This window comes from Rhododendron vialii, chromosome 1a, assembly GCF_030253575.1.
Source record: "Rhododendron vialii isolate Sample 1 chromosome 1a, ASM3025357v1".
NCBI classification, from domain to species: domain Eukaryota; kingdom Viridiplantae; phylum Streptophyta; class Magnoliopsida; order Ericales; family Ericaceae; genus Rhododendron; species Rhododendron vialii.
Window position 1 is genome coordinate 47,934,830 of NC_080557.1, and position 19,194 is coordinate 47,954,023.

Sequence of the window (19,194 nt, forward strand, 5' to 3'; positions counted from 1 at the left end):
ATGTAATGTCCCATGGAGAATTGTAGCCTATTGAGACTAACTTTTGCCCCATTTTATCCCACTTTCAATACATTAATAAGCAATGTCATGTACACAAATTTCTATATGCGCATAGATGTAGACACATTTTACTAGCGAATGCACGTAGCCCCGCATTATTTTTTGGTGTCCACTTCTATTCTATTCTATTCGATAACTTCGAACACATTTCTATCTAGATCTATGCACATAAATCATAAATGTGTGGATATATGCTTTCTCTTCATAACTACCACTTTTGACTCCATTAGCTACTCCTTTTAAGGGTTAATTATTTGGGTTAATCTAATTGCAGTGTGCAATTGTTCTACTCTTCAACAAACCATCAGGCCAATGGGCTCTTAGCTCAATTGGCATTACCCATCGCCTTTTTTGGTGGAGATCTGGGTTCAAGTTTCATAAAGGGCAGTTGATTGGGGTTTAGGGCTATGTATACTCTCTAAATTTTTTGTGGACTAACTTACTAACTTTTCACTAGCCCCACTAATGTATATAATATTGGCAACAAGAAAACAAACAAACCATCAGGCTCAAATCCATAAAAAAAAATTTGGGGAAAATGACGGCTACAGACATGTTTTGATAATTAATATCCGTCAAGGACATTTTCAGCATTAACAAATGTTTTTAGCTGTCCTTGGCGGATGTTAATTATCAAAACACATCATGGGCCATCATTTTCCCTAAAATTCGGACTAAACAAAGTCCGTGAACACTGCCCATATTTGACCCAAAACAGCCCAAAACATTGGGCCAAAGCCCAAGTATTTTGCTACTGAAACGTCGGGCCAGAACCCCAAGTCCCTTGCTATGACGGTTGATTACGTTGGAGCGGTTATCGTTTTGGCGTCAAGACGAGTTTTAAGAGTCCCCTTCTCGATTTGCGCAATCCAATGCTCTCTCTCTCTCTCTCCCTCTCAGATGTCTGTTAATTCATGTACTGGTACACATATGCTCTAACACAGTCACAGAGTTAGGGTTTCGGTTTGGTTTCGAGCTTGGAGTGAGTGATGGTTGAGAGAAGGAAGCCACTGGTGTTATCCTCAACCAAGGCTCTCATCAATTCGGTACTGAGTTCGTCAAGACCACAAGAAATCCATGAAATTGATCGGAGCTCAGGCGATGAAGGCTCGCCGAGCGTACTGTTACAGGCGGGAGTTCTCCGATTGTCGAAAGACGGAAAGGAAACTGGGGAGTCCAAAGTAGATTCTCTTGATGACTCTGCGTTGGTTGGGCTTCCGACATCTGTGCTCAAGAAACTATCCATCACTTCAGGCTCACTGGTATTGTTTCTCTCAGTCTTTTACGAGCGTTGAGTTTAGCTGTAATTCGACTTCGTTTGGTTGCTGGAAACCTGAGCAAAGAGAATGAAGAACTCGCAATTAATAGAAAAGGCTTTCACTATGGTGTTAATTTTTGCGAGCATGTACAGCAACCTAGCTAAATGGGCTCTCTTAATTATTTTGACTGGCCAAAACTCCAAATGAACCTCCAACAGCCTCAACAAAAGATTAGCTTTTTTAACATTGCAAGAGTAACTCAGTAATTGTGTTCAGTCACTAGGCAATCATATCAAATAGTATTGTTTTTACATACTCTCTCTTAAACTAAGGTTCCCTCTCTTCATTTTAATTTTAAAAGAATGAAGAGAGTCGCTACTAGCTAGCATTGTTGGAGCATGTCTAATACAACGACTAGTTTGAAATAAAGAAAAGTACAAAGACACTGAAAGTTTGGTATTTTCTGGTTGTTGATGATTCATTCAGCTAAGAGGAATTCTATTGAGCTCTATTTGATTGCATACAATTGTACTTTGGTCTCCTTTAGCTCCAATTTACCGGATAGCAAACATGACATTGCAAGAATACAAATGAAAGCAATGAATTTTTAGTGTACTGGGGTTTGAGGAAGACCAAAAGAAAATCTATAATGATATGCCACGCCAGAAGCGCATACAGTCTGCAATGCATATTAGCTCCAAGGGTGTGAATTATTTAAAATACTGACGTAAGTACAGATTTTTTCACCTCTCTTTTTCTGAACGGGTATTAAACGAGGTTTTTATCTCATACAGTTATTTTTCCCAAGGCAAGGTTTCTTGCCTTTATGTCCATATAAATGAAATTACTGACTGCACTTTTTTGTTTCCCTTCTTTGTAACACTTCAAGATAGTTGTGAAGAATGTTGATACAGACATACAGAGAATCGGCCAAGCTTTCGTTTTAGATCCTCCATTAAACCAAGAACATTTTTGTGAGAACAAATTGCCCATATCCCGATCTCCTCAAGCAATGCTTGCCTTTCCTTCGTATAACTATCCCCCATCCCAACTAGTTCCATTGGACAGAGAAGCTTCCTATGTATCTCCTCTACTGGCATTTAACCTTGGCTTGCATGTATCATGCTTCAAGTATCTCGTTCACCAAGGTAAAGAGACTTTGGCGTCTCTTTTTGAAGTTAAAGTGGATGAAGAAACAAATGGGAAGGGAAGTGAGACGTCTGCTATCAGTTTAAGACTCAAACCTTATGGTGAATTGCCAAGATATGCTTCACATTTGAGGATTTCCTTTGTGAAGATACCTGAATGTGGTACCCTTGAATCTCTTAGAGGAACTTCATCTATTGTGGCTGAAGATCGTCAAGAGATGATTGATATGGCATTGCACAAGTACTTTGAAAAGGATAGATATCTAACCAGAGGTGATGTTTTCTGTCTCTACATCAATTGGAGTTGCAAGTCCGCTATGTGTATTTCTTGCAGCCGAAAGATGCAAATAGGCAGTGATGACATAATATACTTCAAGGTGAATATCACAATTTTCCTGCTCATCATCATGTAGCATGCTAACAAGAATATCTCAAATGACAGATTCTTATCAAGTAGTGGTTCATTTCCTCAGGTCATGGCTATGGAGCCATCTGACGAACTGATTCTTAGAGTCAATCGGACCAAAACAGCACTCGTTCTTGGAGGGAGTGTTCCTTCTCCTGTTCCTCCGGATCTGTTAATTTCTAGATCAAAAGGTTCTGTGCCTTTACAGGGGGATATCGTCAAGAATTTGGCCTCCATCCTCACGCCAGCTCTATGTCCATCTGCACTCTCATCAAAGTTCAGAGTTTCTGTCCTGTTGCATGGTTTGCCTGGTGTGTTTTCTTTGTGGTCTGTGATCGCAATAAGTGTTCGGAATCTACTCTTTCAAGAGCTTACCAAAAAATTTCATTGGTCGGGATTCGACGTCACTTTATCCATTGTCAATCACAAGGCAGTGTGATATGGTTTTGTAAAAGCCAATGAGTGGCCTGTAGGACTGTCTTTTTTCCCAACATCATTCCTAGTTAAACATATTTATATCCATCAAATTTTTGAATTGATTTTTTCATACGGTTTAAACGGTTGTATCAATGACCTACAATTCAAAACTGGAATTGTATAATTCTTCTGGACCTCTCTGGTCTGGTCTTATTTTAATGGGTGTATCCTTTGTTGTAATTGTAGATGCATGAACATGTGATTTATTCAAGTATGTGTGCATCTATTTGTTGGTGGGTGCTGATCCATCAATTCTTGCAGGGTGTGGCAAAAGGACAGTGGTTAAATATGTTGCTAGCAGATTGGGCCTTCATGTAGTGGAATATAGTTGCCATACTCTAATGGCATCCTCCGAAAGAAAGAAATCTCCCGCATTAGCAGAAGCTTTCAGAACAGCTCGCAGGTATCTTTCCAAAATAAGCTGTTGAGTGTGATCTATGCAAGTTTGCCTCTTTAAAAGAAGTGATTGTGGATTCTTTCTAAATAATTTAAATGGCATCACTTCTTCCCCTTTCTTCACATCCCAAAGGTAGGAGATGCAGAAGACCTAGGTGCTTGAACCTTTAACGTTGTGTAATTTTTTCTGCTGAAAATGTTGACAACAACCTCACCCCTTTTGTCCTTCAAAATGCAATATTTGGAGAATTCTTTCTCCTTTGTGTGCCCACCTATGTTAAAGTCTCTGCGCTGTAACAAGAAGCAGTGGATAGATGAAACTATGAACTGTGTTGCATTCTATTTCACAGATCGTCCGTTGTTAAATTCCAATGCTTCTCTACTCAGCTAAATTCTATCTTAATGTTGACATCACATTACAATCTCTCCAATTCTGCTTTTGTTCTCTAACGTTTGCCTAATAGTCAAGCACTGGTGCTAACTGCTAACTATTTTTGGGCCAAACTATACAAAGGTTCTCCAAATAAGTTTCGTCTGAATCTATTTTATTTGATATTGACCATCATTATGTAATTTAAGATTGAATGCTTAAATCTGCAATACTCTACTGAGGGTCAGAAAAGTCAAATTGAGGGAAGATCATTTGTGCTGGACAATATGAGACATCCGATGATAAATTTTGATTCCCTAGTGTTTCATGATGAAACACTATGTTGTAAAGCTTTAGATTTTCTAATTTATAGCACTCATAAAATTGTTTGTTATACTGTGAATTGGATTTCTGTTGTTTCTTCTTCTTGTTTCTTCACATCTTAATCTTGTTTTCTTGTGACAGATACTCTCCAGCAATTCTTCTTCTCCGCCATTTTAATGTCTTCCGGGATCTGGTTTCTCAAATGGGTTCACCCAGTGAACAAGTTGGTACAAATACTGAAGTTGCATCTGTCATTAGGGAATTTACGGAGCCAGTTATGGAAGATGAAGATACTTATTGTGAGCAGAATTCAGAAAGTGATTCTGTAAGATTTATACCCCACACACATGGGCGGCCCTTTTCATTTTAGTACTGTAAAATTCTTCTCACACATGAAACCCTCAATAGGGATTTTACACCACATTTGATCAGGGACTTTAAACACTTTCATTTTAAACGTAATTTGTATACTAATGGCAAAGAAACTTGTTACAATTTAAGGAGGCTAAATATGAAAGAAGAAAAGAGCATGCACCTGACCAAACACATAATCAAGAAAAGAACATTTAACAGAAGCAGCAGCAGCAGCATGCGAGGTTGATTTTGTGTCCCATGATCATGAGACCCATGACGAGTGTTTAGGCATGCCCTCTTTCTAGAGAAGCGCTGCTCTTCAGGAAACCTAGATCCTAGTGGTACTCTCTAGGTTCTACGTGACGGATTAATCTTAATGGCACATTTCTTTTCCCAGTTTCTTCCCTCCCTTGTGACCTCATACTATTGGCCACCTTGGCTAGATATAATGACTGAGAACTATATTGATCGTGAGTGGCAGCTCAGCTAAATATATAACCTGAAAAGCAGTTCGTCTGTGATGAACAGATCTTCCGGATGAAGAATCCAATTTTCTTGGTAGTTGCTACATATTGTCCATGGCATGATTCATAATGATGCTTACTTTGCTGATGCAGCAAGTGAAGGGAACTGAAACAGTAAGCAGGCATCCTCTGCTGTTAGTTGCAGCTGCTGACAATTCTGAAGGTCTGCCACCAACTATTAGGCGATGCTTCACCCATGAGATTGCTGTGGGACCTTTGACTGAAGAACAAAGGGTTGCAATGCTAGCTCAGTCGCTTCATCATGTTTCTGGGTTGCTTCCAAATGTAGGTGAACATGCATTATCTTTTATCCGTTGATGATATACTTGATGCATTATCTTTTCTGAGGTGTCGAAGATAATAACTATTGCTGGCCTTGTCACACTAGAAGCTAAGCAGCTTGAACAATTGGTTTTCTAGTGTTATTATTATTGTGTTAACAATCTTGTTAAAAGAGTAAATTTTAGGTTGGGAGAGGGCTGTCTTACTTTTTGGCTAACTCTTAAGGTCACCCTTGGAGAATCATTGCAGTAAACTTAAGTGCGTAACCAGAAGTGATTATAGTCTCAGAGGGAATGATCTTTACATCCTACCAACAGTTTTGATTTTGATGTTGGTTATAACTTGTGTACTACGGTCATGGCTGTTGACTTTGATGGATCAGGTTATTGCTTCTTGCAGGCTTCTTCGGAGGATCTTATTAAGGACATAGCCGGACAAACATCTGGGTTTATGCCTAGGGATATGTGTGCTCTAATCGCTGATGTTGGTGCAAGTTTAATTCCGAGGCATAACATTCAATCTGAACAAGATGAGCCCAGTACATTGTGTGAGAAAAAATCTTTGGTGCTCAAACCCGAGCGGGATAATAAGCCATGTGATAATCCATCTGGGGTTCTGTGTAAAGAAGACTTGGCCAAAGCTTTGGAGAGGTCAAAGAAGAGGAACGCATCAGCGTTGGGAACTCCAAAGGTAAACTAAACAAGCAACCATAACTCAAATAGTGTTGGATCTTTGTGGTTTATTCTGTAAAAGTTCTAAGCGCTAATGAGAAGATGTTGTGGTTTTTTTCTTGAGAATATACATGGCTGCTTGTTGAACAGATTAGTGATTGTAAATTATTCTGCTATAGGTTCCTAATGTAAAATGGGAGGATGTTGGTGGCCTTGAGGAAGTTAAGAAATCAATTCTGGATACTGTTCAGGTGAGGCTTGTATCTCTACTCAATGTGTTAATATTCTCGAACTTTACTGTTTTAATGAGGTCTTGAGATTGTACCAGTTTTCCTTTTCTTTTTTCTAAGTTTGAAAGGTTCCACCACTCTAGATTTGCTTATGACTTACCTATTGCTCCTTTTGGTCATTTTTTGGAAAGTTAATGGCTTGTATAGCTCCTTAGCTCTTTTACAATTACACATGGTCCATTTAATTGCAACCTTCACCATATTACACGTCGAACAAATGGTGCAGATATGCTTACTGAAGGTTGAGGCGTGTTATCTCTATATATGGTCCATAAAAATGACGTGTTTTCTGGAGCATCTGTGCATGAACTCTATGCAGTACTATTTCTGCATGATGGGTATTTTAGCCGTGTAAAGTTGTAAACTATGAATAGTGCTCAAGACGTCGTTCATTCGTCTGGCTGCATAGGTCCTCCAGAATTAATTGGAGAAGCTTGGATGTGATATATTCTCTCAATATCTTTATCGTGATTGTCCGTTGTCCATGTAGCTACCTCTTCTGCACAAGGATCTGTTTTCATCTGGATTGCGCAAACGCTCTGGTGTTCTTCTTTATGGCCCGCCTGGTACAGGGAAAGTAAGTTCTCAGTTATCATTCCTTAGCAGCTCAATTCCTATCTAGATTTCAGGAGGGACTGTACTTCATGACCTTTCCTGCTATTTTTAACTGCAAATCCCAGACTTTATTGGCAAAAGCTGTTGCAACAGAGTGCTCTCTGAATTTCCTCAGTGTAAAAGGGCCTGAGCTGATCAATATGTACATCGGAGAATCAGAGAAAAATGTTCGCGACATTTTTCAGAAGGTAAAATTTTGTGTTTTTCCTATTTTCTTTTTGACATTCCATTGCAGGATAAAAGGAAGAGACTGTGCAAAGATGAGTTATTTTTATTTAGCTTCAATAGCAGATGATGCTTCAACTCATAATGTTGAAAGTGACATTATAATCCATTTGCAGGCCAGATCAGCACGTCCATGTGTTATCTTCTTTGATGAACTTGATTCTCTTGCTCCAGCTAGAGGTGCTTCTGGAGATTCTGGGGGTGTTATGGACCGTGTTGTTTCCCAGGTGAGGATAGTTCTGCTATAACATCGGCGAAGATAGGTTTCATTTGTTTGTTGAATCCTTATGTTTGCATGCTGTGCCTAATTTCCTTAATAGTTATTCATTATTTGGATTAATTTGGTTGCTTGTTGTGCCAAATTTCCTTTTAGTTATTCATTTTGCTTATTGTGCCAAATTTCCTTTGTTCATAGATGCTTGCAGAGATCGATGGCCTGAATGACTCAACACAGGTTTCTCATACTACTTTGGTAGATTTATTTCTATTTGGAAGATAGTATTTCCTCTCCTTTTACTTATAAACAACACTGCTACTCTTTCTTGTTAATAGGACTTGTTTATAATTGGAGCAAGCAACAGACCAGATCTTATTGATCCAGCACTTCTACGGCCTGGCCGATTTGATAAGCTCCTTTACGTTGGAGTTAATTCTGATCCTTCATACCGGGAGCGGTTGGTTTTATTTCCCTGGACCTTCCATGAGACAATGCTTGATGTTAAATAGGAGTACTTAATTTCTGATCATCACTCTTTCCTATTTTCCAGAGTCCTTAAAGCGCTGACGAGGAAGTTTCAATTGCGTGAAGATGTATCCCTTTACTCTATAGCAAAGAAATGCCCCCCAAACTTTACAGGTGCAGATATGTATGCCCTGTGTGCAGATGCATGGTTTCATGCTGCAAAGCGCAAGGTAAGTCCTGTAAGTGCTATTGTTGAATTATATCTGCAAGGTTGTCACACGTGTTACATTGGCTCTTTGGGATCCCTCTCTGTGAAATTATGAAGGGCATGTGATTCTTCTGCAGAAGCATGGGCCCACTGCAACTTTTGCGTTGTGACTGTGGGATTTGTTCTGTCTTTTATTTGCTGAGGATGGTTTACTAATGATCTTGCAGGTTCTAGATCCGTGTTTAGATTCAGCTAGTGCAGATGATCAAACAGACTCTGTTATTGTTGAATATGATGATTTTGTGAAGGTATGATGTCTTTTCTTCTTTTCCATGTTGAATTCTGTGGGATTACTTATCAAAAGAAATATGAAGTAAAGAGTTCAGCTGGAATATACTTATCAAACGTTTTGCCATATTTGACTGCCACCTTGAAGAAGATTGCTTGGGGAAAGAGTTTTACAAAACGAAAGTCCTCGTTTCGACCTAATTTGTGATGAAACAATGACTTGCCTAACCAATATCCTGAGAGGGCCACAGGCCACTTGATCATACTTTTCCTAGTTTTTGTTATCGTGCTGAAATCTCCATATACACAACCAGCTATTAGTTCTGCCATTTATTTTGCCTTTTTTTTCCAACTATTCCTCTAATTTGGGTTGGTGGGGGAGAGTTTGGGGAGAGTGGAGAGGGTAGGACGATGGTGGAGGCCCGTGGGTATGATAGGGCTCTAGCAAATAGTTAGGCACCACATGTGCTCTAGAACATAGTCAACCAAAGACGAGGGGGTTTTCTGACAATTCTAGGGGTGTATTTCACTTCTTTGTAGTTATTTTCCATCTCTTTATAATTGAAATAGATGCGCCCATTGATTTGTAGTAATTTTTTTCCAAGTACCCTCTTCTAGAGCACAACACGCCAAACTAGCACAAGAGCACTGCCTACCCGCAGGCCACCACCATCATCATACCCTCTTCCCCTAACCCCTACCCTTCCACCCACCCTCCTTGACTAGAACCATGGCTAGAAAAAAGGGGGTTAGGCCTTTGGCGGTGTTACTTATTTTCCAAAGTGAGAAAATGTGTCTTGAAATCGGATTTCGGGGTCTGGCATGTTGGTGCCTGATTTCTATATGTCAACTTTGCAGGTTTTAGGAGAGCTGTCTCCTTCACTTTCTCTAGCAGAGCTTAAGAAGTACGATTCGTTGCGAGATCAATTTGAAGGAGGCTCACGCTAGATTCAATCGGTCCTGCTTATTTATGTAATTCTGAGAGGACACTGCTGAACTTCTTTGACATCACATGTTTCAATCCATTAAACCTAAAATGATACAATGGCGGCATTCAACTGAGGGGTATGTTCTACTTTCTTTTTTTTGATCGGCAAAAATAATTTCATTCATCACAAGGATATATAATGAAATCAGTACAATACTAAGTAAATATGTTTTACTTAGTGTGTATTACCTTTTCCCGTGGCTTTAATCCCTAGGGAGTCATATAAGGCGTGGGATCTTCCGAATGCATACCACTTTGGAAAAAATCAACACACTCCAAATTGTGAGCACGTCCACAGATGCATGCAGGGTAGATGGGTGAGTAGTAAGATCACAATGGTGTGCATTTAGAACCTCCCTATACGGCTCTATTCAACCCTTGGTATATTGGTTTACATGACGAATGCGCCTTTCTCATTTATGTACTTCCAGCAATTCATTGAAGTAAAAGAAAAGCTTGTACTTCATAATTTCGGATTTAAGTATCATTTCTGTACTGTTACCAAATTGTCAAATTCTATGTCTCCCCACTGATCATATTCTCTTCTTCTTCCTCAGGCGGCGGTATACCATGAACCATGACAGTTGACTGGATGCGGCATATTTCGTAATGGGTGTTCTGATTACACAATCTATCCTATATTGTTTAGTTGTAATCGTAGTTTTTTCTTTTCTTTTCTTTGTTTTTAGAGATTAGATGAATGTCATATTGTATTTGCTAACCTGAACGGAGGAGTATCTTCAAAAAGGGAAAGAAAAAAAAAAAAACCTGAGGGGAGGAGGAGTCAGGTTCGAATCCAGCGTACAAGTTGGACGATGAAGTGCAATCATATGGACGGCCGAGTATCGCATTTACGCCCTTGTATTGTTACTTGAATACCACAGCCATTGTATACTACTCCCCGCCGTCTCCATTTGTTGATAGTGCAATAATGATGTGTTCAGTACTATTTTTTGTTCTCCGAAGATGAATTGGAATTCGTTGATGTTATTATTGTTCTGTTAGTTTACGAAGCCAAGAAGAAAATGGATATATAATTGCAGAAAACTTATTATTTTGGTTGATTATGAAAGAAAAAGAAACGTGGAGTAGCAAGTAATTTGACTTGACTTTGTTTTGGTTGGTTATGGATCTCTTTCCATAACTCAGGATGTCCGTGCTAGCTTGCATGTGTATCGACTAATCTTTGAGGATCCAATTCCCCCATCCACTAGTAGAAGGTCCAATTAAGTTTGGAACAAAGCCCCGTACGAACTAAGAGCTATTGTATATAATCTCCACGAACTAAAAAAAAACAAGTGATGCATATTTTTCAACAAAAAAAAGTTACTAACATTTTAGACTCTGTAAGTTGTCTTAGTCTTCATTTTATACATGTAACAAGTAATTAATCGACCGCCTATAAAAAAAAATACAAATAATTAATTACTCGACCTGAGCCCTAATAATAGAGGGGATATAGTTTGATCCAATACTATTTCAAGTTATTAAAAGTAAAAGAATCGCAGACGTAAAGCACTGTAAGATTGAAAAGAGAAAAAAAGACAGAGAGAGACTACATACCACCGCCTAAACTAATTCTTAATTAGAAACAAAATTGAAACTTTATTTTATTCCTTCTTGACTTGTCCCGAGATTTCAAAAGAAGATTATTCCGCTCACAATCACTTGTCCAGTGACGACCCCATGAATTTGCATTGATGGGATCATTTACGGACACAAATTTCACTTATTTCTCAGCCCTACTACCTGATCAACCATTAGAATGAAGTAATGACCAACTCACAAGATTCGTCAATTTTGCCAATTCACATAGTAGCATATACTTTCCATATTATGTAGTATTTCACAAATTGGACACCATAAACCCCATTTTTAGTGAATGCAATCCTTAAAAGAATATGACTTTCAACAAATTAGAATCGTTTACACTTGATTCTTACCACATGCAATCCTTAAAACAATACTGTACCTGTTTAAAGTCACTTGTTGCCATAGTAGAGAGAGAGAGAGAGGACACAAAGGAGCAGATCCGAAGTTCAGTGAAATGCGAGGAAAAATGATTAGGTGGTGTTGCCTCGTGGATTGGGGTCATACGTTTTCTGAATGGTGTCAAAGTATCAACCAATCAGGAAATTCTACATCTGTAGCAATAGTAACTCCTTTCTCCATGGGGTCAACTGTGTCAAGTGACTTGTCCAATGTGCCCTCAATCGCTTCGTCCCGCGCCCTTCTTGAGCATATGATCAAACAATGAAGCCAGCAGCTCTCCACCTTCAAGAGCCTCATTCACAGCCTAGGGAAGAGCCAAAAGGTGGACTTTAGGAGGGGGAAAAAAACAGGAAACAAGGACCAGAAAAAAACCAGTCTCGAACACAAACCTTGCTAAAGAGAGAGTGGTTCGCGAAACATTCATTCGCATACGCCATGCACTTGTCGAGTAGCTCGTTAACTTTTATGAATCTGAGTAGCTCGTTAACTTTTCTGAATCTGACCAACACCTGAATAAGAGATAGTCACATCAGTTTCCTAATGCCAATTCCATTAGATACAAATGCGCATCCTGTTCAAGGATTACCGGCTCCAGCGAGCCAACTGCACTCTCTGTGGAGCAAACTCGCTAGCACTTGAAGATACAACCCGCAACGACTCTAAGGCATTATATATTCACTAGCTACTTATTACATGCACCCTTCTTTTGTTTTACCTTTCTCAACCTTGTATTTTTGTTTTGGGTGGGATCCTAACACCAGGATCAAGGCGGGAGCTAGACGAAAATTCAGACTCTTAAAGTCTAACTTATTCAGTTTCCCACAAAGCAAAGACCTGAATTTCATGAGCTATGGGAATCAGAATGAAGGTCTGAAAGGTAGGGAAATAGGAGAAGAGGCTAGAAATCAACCCAATCTGAAGGTAGCGGCACCACACTCAACCGTGCCAGTCCTCGGTCTTGATTGTACCGCAAGGAGCCAAGGATTGGGTAAATCTTCTTCTTCGTCCTATTCTGGCCTAACATGGAGTCAAATAACAGCACCTTGGTGACATGTTGGTCACTAGAAGCCAGCTCAAAGATCATAACATTCCTTTCAATTTAACTCACTAACAAAAATTATGCCTACCTAGTTAACAGACTCTTAGAGGCCGTCGTGAGTTCATGACCTCACTCAAACAATAACATCTAATCATCTCAAAGTATCCAGCCTATTCAACTCCTCTTAGAGTTGGTCCTCAATCTTGATTGTATCACGAGGTATGAGAATAACTTGTCACTTCAAAAAGTAGTGCACCAACTTGTATCTAACAGAAACATTTGCTTCATATGACGAGAGACTCTAAAAAAGGACATGTATTCTTAATGGTCGGAATGCATGATACTGACCTTGTTATCGGCCTCATCTTTGGCCTGTTGGACCAATGCTGTAACTTTGGCAGTGACATGCTGCATCAGGAATCCCACACAAAGTGTCAGGAAAAAGATGACGATAATGTCCAGAGGCTCCTTTTCTCCATTAATACTGCTAGAAAGGAATTAAAAGGATAGAGGGGGAAAAATTAAAACGCGTACCTGCTTAAATATATTAGCAATCGGTTCCAATCCATTAGGAATTTCATGGAATAGCCTATACATCCTAGAGAGGTCCTCCACCTAACAAGATGAAACAAACTGGAGATGTCACTGCCTTATATGGCTATATGTATTCAAAGCATTTCCTTTTTCACTTTTCTAAACAACGAAATAATACTGCTCAAAATGAAACCTTGCCATCTCTAAGCAAAGCGCGGCATCCAGAGTGCTCCTTCTCAAGCAACTGGGTGCTGTATACCACCAGCAGTTCATTTTGCACTTTCTGCAAAGAGGAACATCTTCAATTAACCATTAACAAATAATCCCAAACATAGAAAGCACGAACTCAGAGGAAGAAAGAGACGAGGGCAGGGGTGGAAGTGTTGACCAAGAGATTCAACTGTTCAAGTTTTCCTTCGAAAGTTAAAAGGGAAAATAAGTTAATACTGATTACTGAGTTTAACAACCATGGATCTTAGCTCTCTTTTCTGAATCAAAAATTCTGATTGACACTATTTATTGATGGCTTGATGCAGTCAATTCAAAACGAAGTAAAAGCAACTTTTATGGATGTTTAACATGTACGAAAGGCGGCATGCTCAATATGGAGTTTATGGAGCGATGAACAATAGTAGGAATTTATAGCAAAGCATCACTATTTATTGATGGCCAAGAGAAATTCTTCGCAGTTAGGAGTAATTCTATGCGGCCATAGATAATTCTTGGCGGCCAAGAGCAATTCTTGATGGCTAAGAGCAATTCTTGATGGCCAAGAGTAATTCTATGCGGCCATGAGTAATACTTCGCGGCTAGAAGTAATTCTTCGCAACCACGTGTAATTATTCTACACGGCCAAGAGTAATTCTACGCAGCCATGAGTAATTCTACGCGGCCAAGTATAATTCTACGCTGCCAAGAGTAATTCTTTACTGCCATGAGTAATTCTACGCAGTCATGAGTAATTCTTTATAATTCTTCGCGGTATAATTCTTTATGAACTTCTAATCTCAACCATTGGTTTCAATGGTTGAGATGGTGTGTCTTTATTTCTCTCCGGAACGCTCCCTTATATATATATATATATATATATATATATATATATATATATATATATAATAATAAGTTTGTTCACACAGACTTTTCCCACATAGATCATGCACAGATCCATGTGTGGTACTCACACAAATATCTGAATCGTTCATTAAATATAAAACATTTTTTCATTAAATATTAAACATTTTTATTATAACCCTACTTAACCTATGGCTTAAGTTGAGAGAAAAAAAATCCACAAACTATGGCATGAACATCATGTGAAGGCTACAAACTACATATGTATATCTTCTTCTCTAAACAGCGCAAACTACATATGTAGTTTGAACAAAATCCACGCCCACATGAAGGCTTTGAATGATCACTATGGCATGAACATCATCTTCTTCAACACAGTACGTATCAATTAATGAAGGTTTAAAAAATCTAGGAAATTGATATTCGCGCTCCCTTTTTTTATGTAGGCGCTCCACTTTGTTCATGAAGTTACTAGTAACTCCACGTTGAAAGTGGAGCGCCTGCATCAAAAAAATGGAGGGCGAATATCAATTCCCAAAATCTAACCTCGACTAGCTTTTGCTCGCTGCTTGAGTGCAGATAATGGGACACTCTATCCCTCTCTTTTTCCAAGCACTGCTCAACCTATTGTTTCGATCCATAGGGTTATCAGATTCCATCCGCGTTAATTGATCATCATGAAATTGCGTACTGAGTATTGCACTAGAAAGGTCGTCTTTTTTACCTTCAACATGTAATCAGGACAAGAATCTTCAACAATCCAATTTGATGCTTTCCGAGAATAATAAGAAGCAGAATCCTTAAGCATGTCGTCTTCAAAGTCTTTTTCATAATCCACCATTTGTCCCTTTCCGATCTCAACGAAAAAATCCACAACATTCTTCAATAAAGCTCGGTCAATTTGTTCCCCCTCGCGTTCTTGGTCAATCTGGTCCAGAAGCATTTTGAAACGTACTCAATTGCTTACTACAATGGAAAGAACTATGATTTGCTTGAAGCAATGAACTTACCAGCGTGATGACAGCATCTCGAACTTCACCCTTCAACTCTCTGTAAACCTGAAATTCAGAAAATTGCCAAGAATGTCTGTAACGGTAGCCACTATAGTCGCAGATTTACAAATCACACCAACATAAGAACCTATAGCATAATATCAACTCATGACAAACCAGGTCACGGAAGCAAGTGAGCCCGACTGCATTGAGAGCAGGAAGAACCCTCCCTGGAACAAAGAAGCGATCAAGGTAACCGAAAATTTTGGAAAGCAACATGACCAAATCTTTATGATTTGCCCATCTTTTCATGAGCTCCCTCAACATAAACTCATCGTTCTTCTCCCGCAAGGATGGTAGCACCTAACAAAGAATATAAAGGGCATATGATGAGTTTTGAATAACAGATGAAATATACAAAGAAAAAAAATGCGAAGAACTGCAGGGAATTAAGCAGATACAAGGCATGACTTCCTTCAACCATAATCTAAAATTTCGAGATTTGTCGAACTAACTTGAACAGACAGGGCTGATCAAAAAAAAAAACTTGAATAGACAGGAGCACCCTAAACACACAACTATACGACTGCATCGCGTCCCCACCCTGGAAACGAACGCTTAACAGTTACCAACTTACCGTCAAGGAACCTTCACACGAGGAAAAAAAACATGCAACAATGTACAAGTTTCCTCACCTATCAAAAAAAAAAATGTACAAGTTTCCTCACCGATGAACTGATGTATTCTTCAAGAACCTCTTTGTATTTGTGGTAGAGCCTTGCAGAGTAGTCATCACGGGGACAGCACATGTTGTATACAGTACTGCGATAAAAGTCGAGGAGAAACAACCACTGCAGGCAATGAATAGATGCGAAGTCCACTTTGACCCCCCTGTGATTATTGGCATGTGCGGATACTCCATTCATAGTTCAAAACTAACCACATAACCTACATGTGATTTTGAAAATGTGCGGTGAAAATGTGCGGATAGCCCGACATACCCTCATCATGTCATGTGATTCTTCTTTTTTAAATATAACCAAACCATCCCCTATACCAAAAATTGAATCCAAACCGTTGATATTGTAAATTTTGACGAGTACTACATCTATGTCAAAATAAGTCAATCAAAAAATGAAAAGCTCATGGTCGAATCAATTTTGTTATGAAATTAAAATTTCAAATTTGAATTTACTAAAAATTAGATCACATGGTTATTGATGTCTGATCGAGATGATTTTTTACAGAGACGTGTGAGTTACACCTCCGTTAATATAGATGGAAAACATGACGGCAGATGGTCTATCCGCACACTTTCAAAACCACAGATAGTTTATGTGGTCAGTTTTGAACCATGAGAGGGGTATCCGCATATGGCGATAACGGGGTGAAAGTGGACTTTGCCCAAGGTACAATTCCTTCGTGTTCGTCCTTTCGTTCTTTCTTTTGGAATTTTTCTTATCCTTTTCTTTGGTAAAAATAATAATGCAAGCGCAAAAAACAGTAAATTGATGATCATAAGGGATACGTGTAGAGCAAGATACGCTCTTCCGAGCTCAACTGTGGCTCGGGCAGCCCTTCTATAATTCTCTTCACCTTTGTGATGCCCTTTTGCAAGAAATCCCATCCTTCTTCCCACTCAATAATCTTGGGTTGGTTCATCGTCGTATTAGCACCAATTAAACTCAAGCTATCTGTCAAACAAAATAAATAGATCATCACTCAAGCGCGCAGCCGAAAAAACACAAAGGCTGGATGGTGTTCTAGTAGACCAAATAAAAAGCACTCGAATCCGCGAGCACACCTTGAAACAAAGAAATAGAGAAAAACTCGAGATTTTTATTGATTGAAAGATTATCTTCACCCCTTAAACTCTAACTCAACTAGGAAACAATTAATAGATTCTTGCTAATAGTTCTCCCAATTTAGTTCTAATTTATTTCTGGAAAAGAATGAAAGTTCGGATTTTATTTGATTAAGCTATGATTAAAGTAGAAAGCAATTTAAAGGTTTTGGAAACAACGGAGAAAGAGGACATAAAACGGATCTTACTCCGTATTAGCTATCTCAACATAACACAAATCGTTTCACTAAATTTATCTCATAGCCTATCCCTTGTATGCAAGTATTTAATATCGCGAATATAACTATGATATGAAGATTGGAAGAAAAAAAAATCATAAAAATTATGAATCATCCGAGTCACACAATAAAGAACCCTAGAAGTCTATACAATTATACTACTCGGAGTTCATATAGAGTTAAATAATTTAGCCGCTCATGGAATTAAAACAAATAATCATGCAATAATAAAACTCCATTGACTAAAACAAAGCTTGCAAAGAATAAAAGATTAAACCGCAAGCTTGCTTTTTTCTCCTTCTGTCGTCTCAATTGTTCTCTGTTATGCGTGATCAAAGTATCCCTCGTTTGAACGCAGCTCTCCCCCTTTTATATTGCGACTTGGGAGGTGCGGTCTCTTAAGGACATCACCATTCAGCAGCGCTTAATCTCATCGTCCGTTTCAGCAATCAATGGTTTAAATTTTAAAAGAACTTACGATTGAGTTTGGCAATCAATGTTACGGATTTTAAAAGAACGACAGTGGCCCCTAATCCTTTATATTGTTGCCGAGATTCTCCTCTTAATCAAAAAGGGAAATCATGGAAAAAATGACAGTTAATGACGTGTTTTGATAATTAATACCCGCCAATAACATACTGAAAATATTTGTTAATGCTGAAAATATTAACGAATATTAATTATCAAAATAGTCATTTTCCCGGAAATCAGTCCCTCTCCTAGTATGACTTTCCATTGGGCCCACTTCTAAACTTCTTCACATGCAAATATAGTCAAGATTTTTTACGACCATATAGGAGTATTTTATTCCTTTTTCGGATCAAAACAAAAAAATTATTTATATTCCTTCTGTATACATTGCCAGCAGAGAGTGCTTTTTGTTGGAAGGACAAGACCTTAAAAATAATTAAAAAACAGTTTACAGAAAAATACTCCACAGAAAATATAACTGCTAATCAAGAGTTGAACCCGGTTTACTAAGTTTCTTATTTTTTTAAAAATTTATTTCTTGTTTTGTGAGACATATTATCCTCTCATAATACATTATTTTTAATTTTAAAAATAAGTATTTATTCAAAAAATAAATACTTTATTCCCATAACATAACGGAGAGTGAAAACCAATTCCTTCTTTTTCCTTTTTGGTGGGATTCTAATTGGACCCACCCTAGTGCACAACCTCTTGATCACGTGCACCTTTCCCATTGAGCTGCGATTGGGTGCTTATCTCCGCTCTAGATCGATTTTCTGCTTTTCAGTCCATTGGCTATAGTGGGTGATACGAAAAATTATTTTTTGCAGATTTTGAAATTTTAATTTTGCAAAATCAATTTGTAGTGTTTACTAAAAGTTCTAAATAACAGATTGTCAAATTTTTTAAGGTTCATCAGCTTTTACTAAAATCAAGAATTTGCACCAGAATCTGAAGCTAGAATTTGAAATCTGTATCTTCAAATATCGCAAACACCTCCATAATATTTTTAAGTACTCCCTCCGTCCCCATTTTTTGTCAAGCCCCTCGTTTTATCCTAACTGGATAGAAATTGGATATTTTTCATGTGCTAATACTTTTGTACATACAATATGAATTTTGTTTTATAAATCTCAATTAATCTTATTAAATAAAATTTAGAAAATCACCTAAAACATTGTAGATTACAAGAAAGGGAATTGATATTCGCTTCTTCTTCTTTTTTTGTTATTCACACTTCCTTTTTGTCTTTTAGCAAAAGAATTAAATACAGTTTCACACAAAAAAAAAAATGGAGTGTGAATAACAAAAAAAAAAAAGGAGTGTGAATATACTTCTTGGAGGACTCTTTCAAGTAGTGTTGCTCCACAATCATGTCGGTGAAAAAAATGTTGTACCACGATGTGATGCCATGGGGACAGGGACAACTCCTGATGGCTTGATTGA

The 19,194-nt window shown here is 38.3% G+C and overlaps 2 protein-coding genes across 5 annotated transcripts; one reads left to right on the plus strand and one right to left on the minus strand.

The window, feature by feature from the left end:
- Positions 1–889: 889 nt before the first annotated feature.
- On the plus strand, positions 890–10,557 carry LOC131325195 (peroxisomal ATPase PEX6). 4 transcript variants are annotated; one of them, XM_058357312.1, is made up of 17 exons: positions 890–1,322; positions 2,209–2,844; positions 2,941–3,184; positions 3,612–3,753; positions 4,582–4,765; positions 5,412–5,603; positions 6,000–6,290; positions 6,451–6,522; positions 7,052–7,138; positions 7,242–7,364; positions 7,518–7,628; positions 7,817–7,873; positions 7,954–8,075; positions 8,169–8,313; positions 8,519–8,599; positions 9,438–9,644; positions 10,125–10,557. In XM_058357312.1, the coding sequence occupies exons 1-16, from the start codon at positions 1,050–1,052 to the stop codon at positions 9,525–9,527; spliced, it is 2,850 nt and encodes a 949-aa protein (XP_058213295.1). In that variant the 5' UTR covers positions 890–1,049; the 3' UTR covers positions 9,528–9,644; positions 10,125–10,557. The 4 variants fall into 4 exon arrangements, with proteins under 4 accessions (XP_058213295.1, XP_058213302.1, XP_058213311.1 ...); XM_058357319.1 differs by lacking the exon at positions 10,125–10,557 and adding an exon at positions 9,782–10,108; XM_058357328.1 differs by having other exon boundaries at positions 892–1,322; positions 7,817–7,855.
- Positions 10,558–11,776: 1,219 nt separating this feature from the next.
- On the minus strand, positions 11,777–17,579 carry LOC131332378 (cullin-1-like). The gene is made up of 12 exons (XM_058366572.1): positions 17,527–17,579; positions 16,724–16,889; positions 15,924–16,017; positions 15,373–15,558; positions 15,214–15,261; positions 14,928–15,131; positions 14,750–14,827; positions 13,326–13,415; positions 13,133–13,213; positions 12,947–13,006; positions 11,949–12,068; positions 11,777–11,863 (listed from the first exon to the last, which is right to left on the minus strand). The coding sequence occupies exons 2-12, from the start codon at positions 16,855–16,857 to the stop codon at positions 11,777–11,779; spliced, it is 1,182 nt and encodes a 393-aa protein (XP_058222555.1). The 5' UTR covers positions 16,858–16,889; positions 17,527–17,579.
- Between the last annotated feature and the right edge of the window lie 1,615 nt (positions 17,580–19,194).